This window comes from Oncorhynchus nerka, linkage group LG23 (assembly GCF_034236695.1).
Source record: "Oncorhynchus nerka isolate Pitt River linkage group LG23, Oner_Uvic_2.0, whole genome shotgun sequence".
NCBI lineage: Eukaryota > Metazoa > Chordata > Actinopteri > Salmoniformes > Salmonidae > Oncorhynchus > Oncorhynchus nerka.
The window spans coordinates 35,159,916-35,178,662 of NC_088418.1; the positions used below are offsets into that span (position 1 = coordinate 35,159,916).

The 18,747-nt window shown below is 47.0% G+C and overlaps 1 protein-coding gene across 1 annotated transcript in view; it reads right to left on the reverse strand.

Annotated features, from left to right (window-relative positions):
* The window catches only part of LOC115106754 (actin-binding LIM protein 1-like), a 115,429-nt gene that overhangs the window by 23,670 nt on the left and 73,012 nt on the right, over window positions 1-18,747 (reverse strand). The window contains exons 13-18 of the mRNA XM_065008067.1: window positions 17,848-17,970; window positions 16,352-16,456; window positions 15,898-15,945; window positions 5,834-5,848; window positions 3,480-3,556; window positions 2,453-2,567 (exon numbers count right to left, since the gene is read on the reverse strand). Coding sequence (XP_064864139.1) covers window positions 2,453-2,567; window positions 3,480-3,556; window positions 5,834-5,848; window positions 15,898-15,945; window positions 16,352-16,456; window positions 17,848-17,970 — 483 coding nt within the window. The remainder of the gene's footprint in view (window positions 1-2,452; window positions 2,568-3,479; window positions 3,557-5,833; window positions 5,849-15,897; window positions 15,946-16,351; window positions 16,457-17,847; window positions 17,971-18,747) is intronic.

The window sequence follows — 18,747 nt, forward strand, 5'->3', positions numbered from 1 at the left end:
TATGAGGAGGCAGCACGGCAGCGCGACAGGGACGAGAGGCAGTCCCCAATTTTTTTGGGGGGGAGGCACAGGAGGTGTGGGGCTAAACCAGGTAGCAGACCTGAGCTCACTCCTCGTACTTATTATAAGCAGCGCATTACTGGTCAGGCACCGTGTTATGCGGTTAAGCGCACGGTGTCGCCAGTACGTGCCCATAGCCCGGTGCGCTATAGGGCAACCCCCGAAAGTGTCATGCGAGGCATCGAGCCAGGGCGTATGGTGCCTGCTCAGCGTGTCTGGTCGCCGGTACGCAGTTTTGGTCCAGGGTATCCTACGCCGGCTCTGCGTACTGTGTCTCCGGGGCGCTGGGAGGGTGCAGTGCGTCCTATGCCTGCGCTCCGCTCGTGCCGGGCAAATGTGGGAGTGGAGCCTAAGGGAGGGGTGCACGTAGTAGGTACTAGATCTCCCGTGCTTACCCACAGTCAACCTGTGCCTGCACTCTGGAGGGTCCGGACTAGAGTAGTGATCCAGCCTGGGGGAGTGGTGCCAAGGTTGCACACCAGAGCTCCAGTGCTCCCCCACAGCTCGGTCCTTCAGGTGCCTCCTCCTAACACCAAGCCTCCTGTAGGTCTCCCCAGCCTGATGGGTCCTGTGGCAGCCCCACGCACCAGGCTGTCTCTCTGTCTCCTCCCTACAGGTGTTCCCGCCTGTCCGGAGCTGCCGGAGTCTCCCGCTCCAGAGGCGCCAGAGCCCCTCAGTCTAGAGCCCCTCAGTCCAGAGGCGCCAGAGCCCCTCAGTCCAGAGGCGCTAGAGCCCCTCACTCCAGAGGCGCCAAAGCCCCTCAGTCTAGAGGCGCCAGAGCCCCTCAGTCCAGAGGCGCCAGTGCCCCTCAGTCCAGAGGCGCCAGAGCCCCTCAGTCCAGAAGCGCCAGAGAACCTCAGTCCAGAGGCGCCAGAGCTTCCGCCCCTCTGTCCCGAGCTGCCCCCCAGTCCAGTGGGGCCATTTAGAAGGGTCGCCGTGTTCAGGAGGCCACGGAGGCGGACAATGAGGCGGAGAAAGACTGTGTTGAAGTGGGGTCCACGTCCCGTGCCAGAGCCGCCACCACGGACAGACGCCCACCCAGACCCTCCCCTATAGGTTAAGGTTTTGCGGCCGGAGTCCGCACCTTTGGGGGGGGGGGGTACTGTCACGTTCTGACCTTTATTTCTGTTGTTTTGTCATTATTTAGTATGGTCAGGGCTTGAGTTGGGGTGGGCAGTCTGTTTGTTTTTCTATGATTTTGGGATTTGTATGTTTCGGCCTAGTATGGTTCTCAATCAGAGGCAGGTGTCATTAGTTGTCTCTGATTGAGAATCATACTTAGGTAGCCTGGGTTTCACTGTTTGTTTGTGGGTGATTGTCTATGTTGATTGCTTGTGTCAGCACAGTTCTCATTAGCTTCACGGTCATTATTTTGTTTATTGTTTTTGTATAGTGTTTTTCAGTGTTCAGTGTTTTCTTTATTAAAATTCAAGATGAACACAAACCACGCCGCATTTTGGTCCTCCGATCCTTCTCGCCTCTCCTCTTCAGATGAAGAGGAGGAAGACCGTGACAGGAAGTGGTGTTGTGAAATAAAGTAGCAGCATCATTGGTATGAATAAACTCTGAACCAACTATATTAATTTGGGGACAGGTTGAAACATTCATGGACAATTAGCTAGCTAGCTTGTTGTTATTTTACCCGAAATGCACAAGGTGCTTTTTTTCTGGATCGTTGTTGAATTGGGACCTATTTTGAGTCACAAAATCGTATATTCTCTAGGTGCATTAACGGTACTAACTGGACTGGAGTGTGGACCTTGTTTCATCTTTTAAATCACCCACACGAGTTTATGCTCCTAAAAGCCAATGAAGAGATGGGACTTTCAGCGAGTCAAGCATAAAAAATAGAACCTAGTTCTATTTTAGTGCGTGGCTACGCAGACACCCCCACTCGTTGAATTGCGCAAACTTATTAACGCGGGCGGTATGATCAGCATGTTAGGCACAAGTCAGACTCAAGGTGCAATCAATTCGGAGAGACTCCCAGCATCCCTTATATGATGAATTTACAATGCTTCCCTCAGAGGGCAGATACAGGCTGCCTAAGTTTAAAACGAACAGGTCTAAATTGTCAACCCAGCTGCTGTGAGCTTCCACAAACAAACTGTATCGTGTGCTGTGTACAGATTGCTGTATATACTGGTTTTGTTTTTGTGTAAATGTATTGTTATGTGCTCATTGTGTTTTGTTAACTACGTGCTGCAAAATTAATTGCACCTCAGGGATAATAAAGACTCTACTCTATATATAGAGGTACTATTTCAATTCGCTTCTGACTGCTTTCTTCAATTTGGTGCCTAATGAACACCACCATAATTTACAGCTCCTTTGATGTGGTTCTTCTAAACAATGTGCTAATTACTATATGGTGAGGTTGGTTAGAACATACCTCCATCACAGTTCGTCTGCTGGGGATCATAGCGCTGAGCTGATTGGCTGCGTTCCCTGATCTGCTCCTTCTCATTCTCCTCCTTCATTATCAGCTTCCCCAAACCAGACTGGATCTGTGGACCCACAGAACATTATGGTAAAATGTAACTTAAAGAGAAACTGTCTATAAAAAGCAATGAATCCTTTTGAAAACAGCCTACGTGGCATCAATATGAGTCAGAAACAGTTATTCTAGTATGTACAATGTAATAAAGTGTAAAGAGTATAATTTGGGTCATAGTCAGTCTTGTCTAAAACGGAGTTTGGAACATCCGTGTGACACAACGGGTAAATGAAGGTTGGGTTTTAATTTGACGTACATTTATATTTTCCCACTAAGATGGGGTGAACAGCTGTGGTGATTGCTCTCTATCTAATAGCATAGATAGAGAGACAGACCTGCCCAGCAGCCTGACTTTGTTTACATAAGACAACACATTGCACATTTTCTACTTGAGAAATACTGCACCAAACACCTTAGTTAGATGTCCATTCTGTGGATTTTGAGTAAGTGAAATAAGCTTCTGCGTCTACAGTGCCTCATGGGGGAGAAAAATCATTAACCAAATGCGGAATCGGTCAGGAAATTCACCCCCAAGACCGAAATTTCGATTTTTAAATGAGCAACAGAAAAATACACATGCCAAACGGCGTGATCAGTGCCTTTTTAAAGCCTGTAGGTATAATGCATTATGATCAAGTTATAACGCACTGTAACACTTGTCCTGAGCACGTATGACCATCTTCTGTTTTTTGATCTCATAATGATCCTTACTAAACACCAGATATTTTGAGTCAGTTAAAATGTTGAAACATAACGTAGTGTAAACATTATTATGAGACAGTATGAAGGCTTGATCATGCTTCGAAGCATTATACCTGCAGGAAAAACGTTTTTCAAACATACTGTACAATAGTAGGGCAGAGCTGCCTATCTGGGCCAGTGTGTGTTTGTGGGAACAGGTTATTAATGTGCCTTCTCTAACCTTGTTGATATGCTCCTCCTGGAGCTGCTTTCTCTTCAGGGCCTCCTCTTCCTCCTCTTCCCTAGACCATCTCCTTCCTCCTTCTGATCCTAGGAGTAGCATACACAACCCACGAATAAGCCAACAGAAAAACATGCAGGCACACTGACACACAGGTCCATATCTATCAAGGCACAAGGTGAGACACAGATGCAGACTCAGGAGGCAGATGGTTGGAGTCTTACAATGTTTATTAATCCAAAGGGGTAGGCAAGAGAATGGTCGTGGACAGGCAAAAGGTCAAAACCAGATCAGAATCCAGGGGGTACAGAGTGGCAGACAGGCAGAAAGGTCAGGCAGGCGGGTACAAAGTCCAGACACAGGCAAGGGTCAAAACCGGGAGGACTAGAAAAAGGAGAATGCAAAAAGCAGGAGAACAGGAAATCCGCTGGTTGACTTGGAAACATACAAGAGGAACTGGCACAGAGAGACAGGAAACACAGGGATAAATATACTAGGAAAAATCTGCAACACCTGGCGGGGGTGAAGACAATCACAAGGACATGTGAAACAGATTAGGGAGGGACACCCCCCTCCCCCCAGGGACGCCTCCTACCTGGGCGCATACCTGGCTGACCGGGGTGTCGGCGGTGGAAATCGGTGATGAGGGCCGGGTCCAAGATCTCTTTAGCAGGAACCCAGCACCTCTCCTCCAGGCCATAACCCTCCCAGTCAACCAGGTACTGGAAACCCCTGCCCCGAGGTCGAACCTTCAGGAGGCGTCTCACCGTATACACTGGCTGGCCATCGATTACTCAGGGGGGCGGGATGGGCCTGGAAACAGAAGACAAAGGACAGTGAGACACAGGCTTAATTCTGGACAAATGGAAGGTAGGGTGGATACGGAGGGTAAGGGGTAACAAGACGGACAGCAGTGGAACTCACGACTCTGGAGATGGGAAAAGGACCAATGAACCGGGGAGACAATTTGCTGGACTCTACCCGCAGGGGCAGGTTCCAAGTGGAAAGCCATACCCTCTGCCCAATGCGGTAGCGGGGAGCTGGGGTCCGGCGACGGTGCGCTTGTCGACGATACCTGGAGTTGGACTTGAGAATTGCCGCCCTGGCTCTTCTCCAGGTACGTCGACAGTGTCGGACAAACATCTGGGCCAGGGGTACGCTGACTTCCTGCTCTTGTTCCAGGAAGAATGGAGGCTGATACCCCATGGAGCACTCGGAAGGGCAGAGTCCCGTGGCAGAACAGTGAAGGGTGTTCCGGGCATACACCACCCAGACTAGTTGGCTCCAGGTAGTGGGATTGGTTGAGACTAGGCATCTAAGTGTGGTTTCCAGGGCTTGGTTGGCTCGCTCCGACTGACTTGGGTTGGGGATGGAATCCGGATGACAGGCTGGCCGATGACCCAATAAGGGTGCAGAATGCCTTCTAGAGCTGAGACGAGGTAGGGGGTAACATTTCTTGACAGTAATGTCGTTAAGTCCCCGGTAGTCAATGCATGGATGCAGGGTCTTGTCCTTCTCCACAAAGAAAAGGCTGTGCTGATCGAAGGCAGTGGGAATGGCAAAAAGGACTCCAACCGAGGATGGAGCTTGTGGTCCAGTCAATCACAAGATTGTGCTTTTGAAGCCAGGAAAATCCAAAAACAACTGGAAAATGGGGAGATGCAATGAGGAGGAACTGTATGGTCTCACTGTGGTTACCAGAAACCCGTAATTGAATGGGCACAGTACTATGGGTGACTTCCCCTAGAGAGCGGCCGTCCAGTGCACTAGCATCCATGTGAACAGAGAGGCTGAGTGGGAATACCATGCTCCGAAGCAATAGTGGCATCCATAAAACTTCCATCAGCACTCAGAGACTTAGATTGGTCTCCCCACAGTACAAGCACAAAAAAGGTGTGCAGGTGATGGGAATTAGGGAAATCCCAGTCTGACTCACCATGGTGCTGGTACCCATTAGAGACAAGGGTTTCCTAATAGGGTAGCTATAAATGTCCTGCCCCTCCACAGTACAGACAACAGTTACTGTTCATCCTCCGTGAGCGTTCCCCAAATGATAACCTAGCTCTTACCAACTGTACAGGCTCAGGAGTATCCAACTCACCCATCGTAGATTCACGAGAGGTCTCGGGTGGCTTAGAATCCTCTCGGAAGACGATTCCCTTGGAGGTGAACACGCTATAGCGGGTGCACGAGTGTGCCCGAGACCAGACCTCCTCTCACTCTTGCGTTCCCTTAGGTGTCCATCAATTTTAATGGTTAGGGTGATAAGGGAGTCAAGATCCATCGGCAATGCCCGAGCAGCTACCTCATCCTTTACCTCAGATAATCTGTGCAAAAAAGTATCGAAAAGAGACTCCGAATTCCAGGCCCTCTTGGCGGCCAAAATGCGAAAACCAACCGCGTACTGGCTGTCTTTCTCCCAGAAACGGGAGATTCAAATACCTTTCTCACTTCTGCCATAAATTCCTCCAGATGACCACAAATGGCAGATTGTTGCTCCCAAACTGCCATAGCCCAGAAGAGCGCCCTTCCCGACATTAGCGTAATAATATACACCATCTTTGATCTGTCTGAAGGAAACAAAGATAGCTGTAGCACAAAAATAAGTGAGCCCTGAAATAGAAAACCCCGGTAGGTACTAAGATTCCCCGAATATCGCTCCGGAGGTGGTCGCTCCGGAGGTGGTAAGCAGGGTTCTCGGGGAGCCGGGATAGGCTGTACAAACACACTACAAATAAGGGAAAAATTACTGGGTGATTGTGTTTTTTCCAGAGTTGACAGGCAACCTCTGAGCTAACTCCCTGATTTTCTCCATAATAGCCTTTAACCCATAGTCATGGCGTACCGTCAAGGACCTGAGCCCTTCCAAATGGCCCTGTACCAACTCCTCATTTCTCCTAATGGTGACTTCCTGCAGGTAGACCGCGTGGCAGAGCTGGTCCAAGTCTGCTGGGTCTGTCATGGCCAGTTCGTACTATCAAGGCACAAGGTGAGACCCAGATGCAGACTCAGGAGGCAGATGGTTGGAGTCTTACAATGTTTATTCATCCAAAGGGGTAGGCAAGAGAATGGTCGTGGACAGGCAAAAAGGTCAAAACCAGATCAGAATCCAGGAGGTACAGAGTGGCAGACAGGCTCGGGGTCAAGGCAGGCAGAAAGGTACGAAGTGCGGAGCAGTCGCATCCGCACTTCGGTCTGCACTTCGGTCTGCAGGTAGTATAACTTTTCATTACATTTCATTACATTTCATTATAGTACAACGGCTTGATTTGTCTAATCTTAGCAATTTCTTCTTAGCTAGCTACATAGCCGTCTTTGTATCAAAGATAATTGCGTAATTATCGTATTTCGTCGTCCTAACGTATCTGCCCAGCAGCTAGCCAGCTAGCTAACGCCCACCGTCTACATAGCTAGCTACATAGCCGTCTCTGTATCAAAGATAATTGTGTAGATAATTGTGTAGTCTAGAGCGATTTTCTAGGTTACCTAGCCAGCTATTGTCGTTCTTTTAACGCAATGTAACGTAATCAACACTGCTAGCTAGCTAGCCAGCTAGCCCCTGAATCAACAACGCAGCCAGCTATTTGTCGTCCTTAACGTAGGAGACACAGCTAGCTAGCCAACAGCTAGCCAACGTCTACCGATTAGAACTCAACAACCCGGTCACATTCCGCCTCGCTCCACAGGTAGTATCACATTTTCATTTCATTTCATTACAGTACAACGGTTTGATTTGTTTGATCGTAGCTAGCTACATAGCCGTCTCTGTATCAAAGATAATTGTGTAGTCTAGAGCGATTTTCTAGGTTACCTAGCCAGCTATTGTCGTTCTTTTAACGCAACGTAACGTAATCAACACTGCTAGCTAGCCAGCTAGCCCCCGAATCAACAACGCAGCCACTGCCAGCTAGCCTACAAAGTCAACAACGCAGCCACTGCCAGCTAGCCTACTTCAGCAGTACTGTATCATTTTTAATCATTTTAGTCAATAAGATTCTTGCTACGTAAGCTCAACTTTCTGAACATTCGAGACGTGTAGTCCACTTGTCATTCCAATCTCCTTTGCATTAGCGTAGCCTCTTCTGTAGCCTGTCAACTATGTGTCTGTCTATCCCTGTTCTCTCCTCTCTGCACAGACCATACAAACGCTCCACACCGCGTGGCCGCGGCCACCCTAATCTGGTGGTCCCAGCGCACGACCCACGTGGAGTTCCAGGTCTCCGGTAGCCTCTGGAACTGACGATCTGCGGCCAACAAGGCAGAGTTCATCTCAGCCTATGCCTCCCTCCAGTCCTCGACTTCTTGGCACTGACGGAAACATGGATCACCACAGATAACACTGCTACTCCTACTGCTCTCTCTTCGTCCGCCCACGTGTTCTCGCACACCCCGAGAGCTTCTGGTCAGTGGGGTGGTGGCACCGGGATCCTCATCTCTCCCAAGTGGTCATTCTCTCTTTCTCCCCTTACCCATCTGTCTATCGCCTCCTTTGAATTCCATGCTGTCACAGTTACCAGCCCTTTCAAGCTTAACATCCTTATCATTTATCGCCCTCCAGGTTCCCTCGGAGAGTTCATCAATGAGCTTGATGCCTTGATAAGCTCCTTTCCTGAGGACGGCTCACCTCTCACAGTTCTGGGTGACTTTAACCTCCCCATGTCTACCTTTGACTCTTTCCTCTCTGCCTCCTTCTTTCCACTCCTCTCCTCTTTTGACCTCTCCCTCTCACCGTCCCCCCCTACTCACAAGGCAGGCAATACGCTCGACCTCATCTTTACTAGATGCTGTTCTTCCACTAACCTCATTGCAACTCCCCTCCAAGTCTCCGACCACTACCTTGTATCCTTTTCCCTCTCGCTCTCATCCAACACTTCCCACACTGCCCCTACTCGGATGGTATCGCGCCGTCCCAACCTTCGCTCTCTCTCCCCCGCTACTCTCTCCTCTTCCATCCTATCATCTCTTCCCTCTGCTCAAACCTTCTCCAACCTATCTCCTGATTCCGCCTCCTCAACCCTCCTCTCCTCCCTTTCTGCATCCTTTGACTCTCTATGTCCCCTATCTTCCAGGCCGGCTCGGTCCTCCCCTCCCGCTCCGTGGCTCGACGACTCATTGCGAGCTCACAGAACAGGGCTCCGGGCAGCCGAGCGGAAATGGAGGAAAACTCGCCTCCCTGCGGACCTGGCATCCTTTCACTCCCTCCTCTCTACATTTTCCTCTTCTGTCGCTGCTGCTAAAGCCACTTTCTACCACTCTAAATTCCAAGCATCTGCCTCTAACCCTAGGAAGCTCTTTGCCACCTTCTCCTCCCTCCTGAATCCCCCTCCCCCCCCCTCCTCCCTCTCTGCAGATGACTTCGTCAACCATTTTGAAAAGAAGGTCGACGACATCTGATCCTCGTTTGCTAAGTCAAACGACACCGCTGGTTCTGCTCACACTGCCCTACCCTGTGCTCTGACCTCTTTCTCCCCTCTCTGTCCAGATGAAATCTCGCGTCTTGTGACGGCCGGCCGCCCAACAACCTGCCCGCTTGACCCTATCCCCTCCTCTCTTCTCCAGACCATTTCCGGAGACCTTCTCCCTTACCTCAACTCCCTCATCAACTCATCCCTGACCGCTGGCTACGTCCCTTCCATCTTCAAGAGAGCGAGAGTTGCACCCCTTCTGAAAAAACCTACACTCGATCCCTCCGATGTCAACAACTACAGACCAGTATCCCTTCTTTCTTTTCTCTCCAAAACCCTTGAACGTGCCGTCCTTGGCCAGCTCTCCCACTATCTCTCTCAGAATGACCTTCTTGATCCAAATCAGTCAGGTTTCAAGACTAATCATTCAACTGAGACTGCTCTTCTCTGTATCACGGAGGCGCTCCGCACTGCTAAAGCTAACTCTCTCTCCTCTGCTCTCATCCTTCTAGACCTATCGGCTGCCTTCGATACTGTGAACCATCAGATCCTCCTCTCCACCCTCTCCGAGTTGGGCATCTCCGGCGCGGCCCACGCTTGGATTGCGTCCTACCTGACAGGTCGCTCCTACCAGGTGGCGTGGCGAGAATCCGTCTCCTCACCACGTGCTCTCACCACTGGTGTCCCCCAGGTCTCTGTTCTAGGCCCTCTCCTATTCTCGCTATACACCAAGTCACTTGGCTCTGTCATAACCTCACATGGTCTCTCCTATCATTGCTATGCAGACGACACACAATTAATCTTCTCCTTTCCCCTTCTGATGACCAGGTGGCGAATCGCATCTCTGCATGTCTGGCAGACATATCAGTGTGGATGACGGATCACCACCTCAAGCTGAACCTCGGCAAGACGGAGCTGCTCTTCCTCCCGGGAAGGACTGCCCGTTCCATGATCTCGCCATCACGGTTGACAACTCCACTGTGTCCTCCTCCCAGAGCGCTAAGAACCTTGGCGTGATCCTGGACAACACCCTGTCGTTCTCAACTAACATCAAGGCGGTGGCCCGTTCCTGTAGGTTCATGCTCTACAACATCCGCAGAGTACGACCCTGCCTCACACAGGAAGCGGCGCAGGTCCTAATCCAGGCACTTGTCATCTCCCGTCTGGATTACTGCAACTCGCTGTTGGCTGGGCTCCCTGCCTGTGCCATTAAACCCCTACAACTCATCCAGAACGCTGCAGCCCGTCTGGTGTTCAACCTTCCCAAGTTCTCTCACGTCACCCCGCTCCTCCGCTCTCTCCACTGGCTTCCAGTTGAAGCTCGCATCCGCTACAAGACCATGGTGCTTGCCTACGGAGCTGTGAGGGGAACGGCACCTCAGTACCTCCAGGCTCTGATCAGGTCCTACACCCAAACAAGGGCACTGCGTTCATCCACCTCTGGCCTGCTCGCCTCCCTACCACTGAGGATGTACAGTTCCCGCTCAGCCCAGTCAAAACTGTTCGCTGCTCTGGCCCCCCAATGGTGGAACAAACTCCCTCACGACGCCAGGACAGCGGAGTCAATCACCACCTTCCGGAGACACCTGAAACCCCACCTCTTTAAGGAATACCTAGGATAGGATAAAGTAATCCTTCTCACCCCCTTAAAAGATTTAGATGCACTATTGTAAAGTGGCTGCTCCACTGGATGTCATAAGGTGAATGCACCAATTTGTAAGTCGCTCTGGATAAGAGCGTCTGCTAAATGACTTAAATGTAAATGTAAATGTAAAGGTCAGGCAGGTGGGTACAAAGTCCAGAAACGGGAAAGGGTCAAAACCGGGAGGACTAGAAAAAGGAGAATGCAAAAAGCAGGAGACCGGGAAAACCGCTGGTTGACTTGGAAACATACAAGAGGAACTGGCACAGATAGACAGGAAACACAGGGATAAATACACTAGGGAAAGTCAGCGACACCTGGAGGGGTGGAGACAATCACAAGGACAGGTGAAACAGATCAGGGCGTGACACTTATCACTGTGTGTGAACTACGGACATCTTGACCAAGGAGCAGTGCTAGAAACAGTCAAATGAGACTGTCCAAAACTATAACAGAATGCATAATAGAATGCTTCCATCTGTGGTCATCACATTGACAAAAGCACTGTCCAGGATTTTAAAATGGATTTACAAAAGTACTGTAGGATTTATCTTTCCAGCCATTTCAGTGGGATTGAAGAACAGGAGTGTGGGAGAACACAAATGAGAGACATAGTTGACTAGACATAGACAACACCAGGGCAGTACAACTACTCAGCTGCACTGAATGTTAATGGAGACATTACAACAGTCTTCACAAGATGGACTTTCTATTAGTTTCATACACAGAAAAACAGTGTAGGAAAACAGGTCAGTTTGAGACCAGTCTCAGTTACAGTAGCTCTGTCCAAGTAATTTGTGAATGGTGTAGAGACAGGTAACAGTCAAAATAAAGGAAACACCAATATAAAGTGTCTTAATAGGGCGTTGGGCCACCATGAGCCGCCAGAACAGCTGTAATGCGCCTTAGCATAGATTCTACAAGTGTCAGGAACTCTATTGGAGGGATGCTACACCATTTTTCCATGAGAAATTCCATCATTTGGTGTTTGGTTGATGGTGGTGGAAAACGCAGGCGCCGCTCCAGAATTGACCATAAGTATTCAATTGGCTTGAGATCTGGTGACTGAGACACACACAGCCCCTTCAACAACAGAAAATACTAAAATTATAATGTGCAACTGGGCATTTTATACATGACCCTATGCATGATGGGATGTTAATTCCTTAATTAACTCAGGAACCACACCTGTGTTGAAGCACCTGTTATCAATAAACTAAAAGTGGTTCCATTATTTTGGTAATTACCTGTATATCAATCAATTGATTGATTGTATAGGCAGCTGTAAACGAAAGTAAAACTGGTAAGCAAAAAGTGACATGATGCCAACAACAACAGCCTTTCAAGGAGACACTATTCAGCATCAGCAAAAATAATTGTAAAAGTCTGTGTTCCAGAGTCAAATTCTAGTGAGAGCAGGGATGCAATAAAACTTAGTGGTGGGGTTAAGCTACAAGTGCATAAAAGTGATATTCTGCCCTATTCATAAAGAACCCCAACCACTATATCCTAGACACTTGTTGAAATCTGAGAGAATATGGCAGAAATTATATCAGAGTGAGTTATTGGCATATTGCTCAAACCTATAAAATCCTCTTGGTTCTCCACAAATGTCTAGGGGGTAGTTAGCCTCTAAGGGGTGGAAGGTAGGGCAGTGCAAGCATGCTCATAGGGAGCCTACTGTACCTAAGGCAACCAGGGCCAGGGAGAGAGCGCAGGGGGACCAGTGGTCGCTCTTGCTCGGTGACGTGTCATCCAGAGGGGGGACATGGGCAGCAGGAAACGTAGCGGATCTGATGATTTCATCAGCAGACTTTCTTTTTGGTGCAGGTGAATCTAGGTTGGAAACCAGGGGAACTGGACTATCAGTGTCTGAGTAAGTCCTTTGAAACACAGCTGAACATTTCAACATCTGTCTGAAATGTTGCGTGACAATCTCTACACGGTAAAGATCAAAGTAATCCCGCAACCTTACACTTACACCTACACCTTACACTTACGCTTGTACCTAATTGTACATACATATACATTATATACAGTGCATTCGGAAAGTAGTCAGACCTCTTGACTTTTTCCAAATTTTCTTACATTACAGCCTTGTTCTAAAATTTATTAAATTGTTTTCCCCCCTCATCAATCTACACACAATACCCCATAATGACAAAGCAAAAACTGTTTTTTATACAATTTGCTGTTTTTTTAATAAAAAATAAATAAAATACAACACATTTACATAAGTATTCAGACCCTTTAGTCAGTACTTTGTTGATGCACCTTTGACAGCGATTACAGCCTTGAGTCATCTTGGATATGACACTATAAGCTTGACACACCTGTATTTGGGGAGTTTCTCTAATTCTTCTCTGCAGATCCTCTCAAACTCTGTAAGATTGGATGGGGAGCTTTGTTGCACAGCTACTTTCAGGTCTCTTCAGTGATGTCAGATCAGGTTCAAGTCCAGGCTCTGGCTGGGCCACTCAAGCACATTCAGAGACTTGTACCAAAAACACTCCTGCATTGTCTTGGCTGTGTGCTTAGGGTCGTTCTCCTGTTGGAAGGTGAACATTCGCCCCTGTCTGCTGTCCTGAGCGCTCTGGAGCAGGTTTTCATCAAGGATCTCTCTGTACTTCTCTCCGTTCATCTTTCCCTCGATCCTGAATATTCTCCCAGTCCCTGCCGCTGAAAAACATCCCCACAGCATGATGATGCCACCACAATGCTTCACCATAGGGATGGTGACAGGTTTCCTCCAGACGTGAAGCTTGGCATTCAGGCCAAAGAGTTCAATCTTGGTTTCATCAGACCAGAGAATTTTGTTTCTCATGTTCTGAGAGTCATTTAGGTGCCTTTTGGCAAACTCCATGCGGGCTGTCATGTGCCCTTTACTGAGGAGTGGCTTCTGTCTGGCCCCTGATTGGGCCTGATTGGTGGAGTGCTGCAGAGATGGTTGTTCTTCTGGAAGGTTCTCCCATCTCCACAGAGGAACTCTGGAGCACTATCAGAATGACCGTCGGGTTCTTGGTCACCTCCCTGACTAAGGCCCTTCTCCCCAGATTGCTCAGTTAGGCTGGGAGGCCAGCTCTTGGAAGAGTCTTGGTGATTCCAAATTTCTTCCATTTAAGAATGATGGAGGACACTGTGTTCTTGGGTACCTTCAATGCTGCAGACATTTTTTGGTCTGTGCCTCAACACAATTCTGTCTCTGAGCTCTACGGACAATTCCTTCGACCTCATAGCTTTGTTTTTGCTCTGACATGCACTGTCAACTGTTGGGCTTTATATAGACAGGTGTGTGCCTTTCCAAATCATGCCCAATCAATTGAATTTATCACCGGTGGACTCCAATCAAGTTGTAGAAACATCTCAAGGATGATCAATTGAAACAAGATGCACTCAATTTCAAATTTCATAGCAAAGTGTCTGAATAATTATGTAAATAATGTGTTTCTGATTTTTATTTTTAATACATTTCCAAAAATGTTTTCTGTTTTCTCTGTAATGTAACAAAATGTGGATAAAGTCAAGGGGTCTGAATACTTTCCAAATGCACTGTATATAGTTGTTGTGTGCACCGCTGCAGGGGTGCTCCGTCCTAGGAGTTCAATGTTACAATGAAATCTTGAAAGATGGTTCAGGATGGCAACTTAGGCCTCGATGCAATCAGATTGAGCGTTAACCCGTGTTGGACGACATCCGAATTGCGGATGTTTTGGCGGTGTTGGTGAGCGGCTACTCTTGTGTGTCATCAACCACTCCCTTCCTTATTATCCCTACTGCGTTAGAAGTTCTAAACGGCAATATAAAGTGTAGGCTCTTATTGATGATAGAAATAATGATAGGTTAATGCAAGTTTCCATGTTAATTTGGATGGGGGGGATTTATAACTTATCAGTGTAATCGAGGTGTAGACAATAGAAGATCACGCATTTAAGTGTTTGAACTTGTAACACGGCTGCGTGGGATTTGTCTGAAATAAAGTTGGATGTGGTTTCGCTGTATCCAGTGGCAGTGTCCATGATAAGGTAACGCAAGGAGCCGTTTGTTGATTTGACAGCTCTAACGCAGTTCCACCTCAGTCACCATTAAAACAACCTCCATGCAGAGGTCGGCTAGCGCGGATCTGATAAAATCTAGACCTTATTTCCATTAAATATTTATTAGTGACGTGTTTCGAAGCATACTCATTCGTCAATGCACCACTAGTGGGGAAGGAGCAGGCTTCAAAACATGTCAGGATTAAGCATTATTGAAGGGAATTAAGTTGCCATCCTGAAACTTCTTTTTAGATTTTTGTATATGCTGTAGGCTCACATGCCTTGATATTTTGCTTAGGCGTTAGATGCTCAGAAGAGAGACTTCAAGGTGGTGTACAATCAGAGATCAATGTGGTGATCACACGATTTCAATCCAAACAAATAAACCATAATTGAAAGGACCCTATACCTTTAAAAGGTTAGGTGCTGCTTTGTATAGCTAATAATGATGTGCGGGTCAGGTGTTTGTTCACCCACACCCACCCGCAAATTGTTAATAACACATTCGCAACCGCCCGACTATATGTGATAGTGAAAATCTGAGGCCTGCACCCGACCGACCCTACCCCGTAAATATAGAAAATGCATTGTACAGTCAAAGATGTCTTTACTTTTTTTTGACAGGCATTTTTAGCCCATGTTTCTGCTTATAATTTCAAACATTTTGGTTGGCTATTTGTTAGTCAACTTGTCTATAATTAGATACATGCAGCTTCTCTTCGGTCATTAGTTTTTGCCCTAGAAGACACTAGAATGAATGCTTCAATCTAGTTGACATCGGTAAAGTTTGTTTTCTCTTTCATCTCCGCAAAGATGTTTATAGGGACTGAAGAGAAAATGCACAAAAAAAATTAAAATGGGAAAGATCTTTCGTGCTAAATTTCCAAATTACAACAGTTTGACCAGTTTTAAGGAAAGTCAAAGCTGTTAAAATGACCCAACATGTTTTGATAAAATTTCAGTTTGGCTTAGATACATATTTTATGTGGTTGATACCCTCAGCTTTTAGCCTACATTTAGCCACATTTTCTATATTAGCGGGTAAGGGTCAGGTGTGGGCCTCAGATTTTAACTTTATGACATATAGTCGGGTTGCGGGCGGGTGAACAAACAGCTGATCCACACAGTATTTAATGACCCTAAACCCGCCCCGCAGATATAACCGCGGGGACTGAGGGTTATGAGTCAACCCGCGCATCAATAAGCTAAGCTTATCGATTTGTTATAGCCAATGAGGCTCATGACACTATTTGGGAATAATAGTATCAGTATAAGTATTCATAACAATAATGATGCTGTTAATGCTGGTGAAACCAGGTCGGGGAGAGTGAATGTACCGTGTTGTTTGTAGATGGGTGGTTTCCTGTAAATGTTGATCCCCTGATCTGAAAGGATACAGGGAGAAAGACAAAACTCAGTCTTTTGCATTTCATGTATACGTATCAAACACTTTTCCTGTGACACAGAAGGCATTGTGAAATGACCAATGAAAAATACCACAGAGGGAGGGTGTCTTCACAATCACACACTGTAAACCAATAAACATCAGCATTTACATTAAAATGTACATTAAAATCAATTATTATTTTATACAGTCTTATATTCGTGATGTGTCTGGTGAAAAGAGCACACTAAGTGCCAGCATCCTTTTAATGGAATGAATCAAAAGCATTATTGAAATGGAAAAAGTGGTAGACAGAAGTGGTGAGAGAGCGATAAGAGAGAGATATAAAAGATCTCATGTGACCAGTAGCAGTGACAGTGACAGGGTGCGCTCCCTGTGTCTCCTACCTGGGAGGTGGAAATGTTTAGGGGTCAGAGAGAGAGGCGGAGTGACAGGCCGGCTGTCTGGCCTTTGGGGTATAGGAGAGCTCCGCCCGCTATGTGGATCAGTGCCTCCAATGAGAAGAACCAAGAACAAAACATAAGCAGGGCAATGATACGGAAAACATAAGTTTGGAAAAAGCTAATCTCGCAGAGCCAGACGAGGGACTATTGCATATAGCTGTAAAGTCTGGCATGTGAGATTAGGATAAAGCATAAAAATGGACGCAAGGAGATTGAAAGACTAATCTAATTTTGAGAATTATTGAATAATCCTGTGTTAGCAAATCAGTTAGTCACACTATGGAGCTCAGTTACATCTAGAGCTGTTACGGTATTACTGCCACATCGGTGGTCACGAGTCATGACGACAGTCAAATTCCATGTGACCGTTTAGTCATGGTAGCTAGGCTTCTCCAAATCTGCGCTCTGATGCCGCTGATGGTCATTAGTAGCCTACCAAACTTTCTAACTGCAAGTCGCTAATGGCCTGGTACTCAGCGCTCTATATTAGCAATAAGGCTCAAGGGATTTTATTACCAAAGTCCGCATCACTGGCTTGCATGGAAGCCAGGAGATGCTAAATGTGTTTATGTTAATTAATGGTCAATTACCATAGCCTAGTGTATCCACGGCAGGTAGCCTAGTGGTTAGAGTGTTGGGCCAGTAACCGAAAGGTTGCTGGATCGAATCCCCGAGCTGACAAGGTAAAAATATGTAATTCTGCCTCTGAAAAATGCAGTTAACCCGCTGTTCCCCATTAGGCTGTCATTGTAAATAAGAATTTGCTCTTAACTGACTTGCCTAGTTAAATAAAGGTTAAACTAATAAAAAAAAAGTTTTTTAAATACAGTGAGACTGGCAGTTATTTGCATGACAATCACCGGCTGATGAAATGTAATGACAGACCTAGTTACATCCTGTATCCATGAGGTAATACAAGACCTATCAATAGCATGCAGCCAGACATAATGGACATTGATCATTAAACAGGCAGAATGCCAGTAATGTGACTTGGGTAACATTTAAGTGCATGCATGGCCATCACCACTGCCAAATACAAACACTCAGAACAAAAATAAAATATGACATGAACCAAAATGTCCAGAGGTCCAGTAAAGGTCTCTGGACACTTGGTTGGTGTAAGTGAGCTGGGTTGCATGTCTATGTCATCTTATGACTTTGACAGCAGATGAGACGTCTCTAGCTTGGTCCCAGATCTCCTTGCCAGCCTATGGTCAGTTGGCAAGAAAAGCACAAACAGATTTTGGACCAGGTTACTCAGCTTCTGACAGCCATTTTACATCAAATGTGCATGGCTACAGTATACAGGGGCTGGAGATGAGGGTAGGAACATGAGTTAAGCCATATATTCTGAGGCAGTAAGACTTGAATGAGGTGACATAGCTTGCCTGGGGAGTGGGGACAGTGACGGGACGATGGGGTCTAAGGCCCAGTCTTACCTTGGCTATGGGGAAAGGAGTGGTGTCTGAAAGGTGAGGTGGGACGGGAGTCACTATGGCTGGAGGAGCCCATACTGTTACTACACAGGGCGGAGCAGAGCTTCTGCATGCCTGTCAAAGCTTCTGCAGGGGAGAGGGAGGGCAGGTGGGACAGAGCCGTTGGGGAGACATCATTAAGATGATGTGGAGGGGAGTTGGAGGAGGAAGACCGAGGTGTGGATGGGAAAAGGGAGTGAGACAGTCGGTAGACACACCATCACAGATAGACACAAGGAGGCAGGGAGGGAGGACCGTAGGAGGGAAGAGTTAGAGGATAGGTAAGAGAGGAGACAGAGCCAGTGGATACACACCACCACAGTTAGGGAGGGAGAGGAGGTGAGGTGAAAGAGGGTGAAGAAAAGAAGGAGAAAAGGGAGAAAATCGGAATCATGTCAAAACTAGAAATTAAGAAACTTCAAACGAGGAGGAAGGATTATTTGAGTGAGATGGGGATAAGGAATAAGGGAAAAATTGGTATTATCTCTACATTAAAGTGGAACTGACAGCATTTTAGCAATATGAATGACACATTTTTCTATACATTTTTTTTACAAGCGAACACTTACATGGTCATTTTCACATTTTCATACTTTCATAGAATGTTTGGGAATGACATAGAGGCAAGGCATTTGTGAAAATTTGATAGCAATATAGAGTGGGAAAGCAGATGTGCGTTTGGACAATTAACAGACATTGCGGTAAATAAAAGCTAATAAAAACATCTGTCTTGTCCAGGACCGGACTCAGACCGGCGCACCATAGTCTGTGCACCACACAGACCGGTGCACCATAGCCAATCAGAGTTACAGTAGGCCTATATGCAAATAAGCCATTTCCCACATGGGCCTGCCATCATTCACT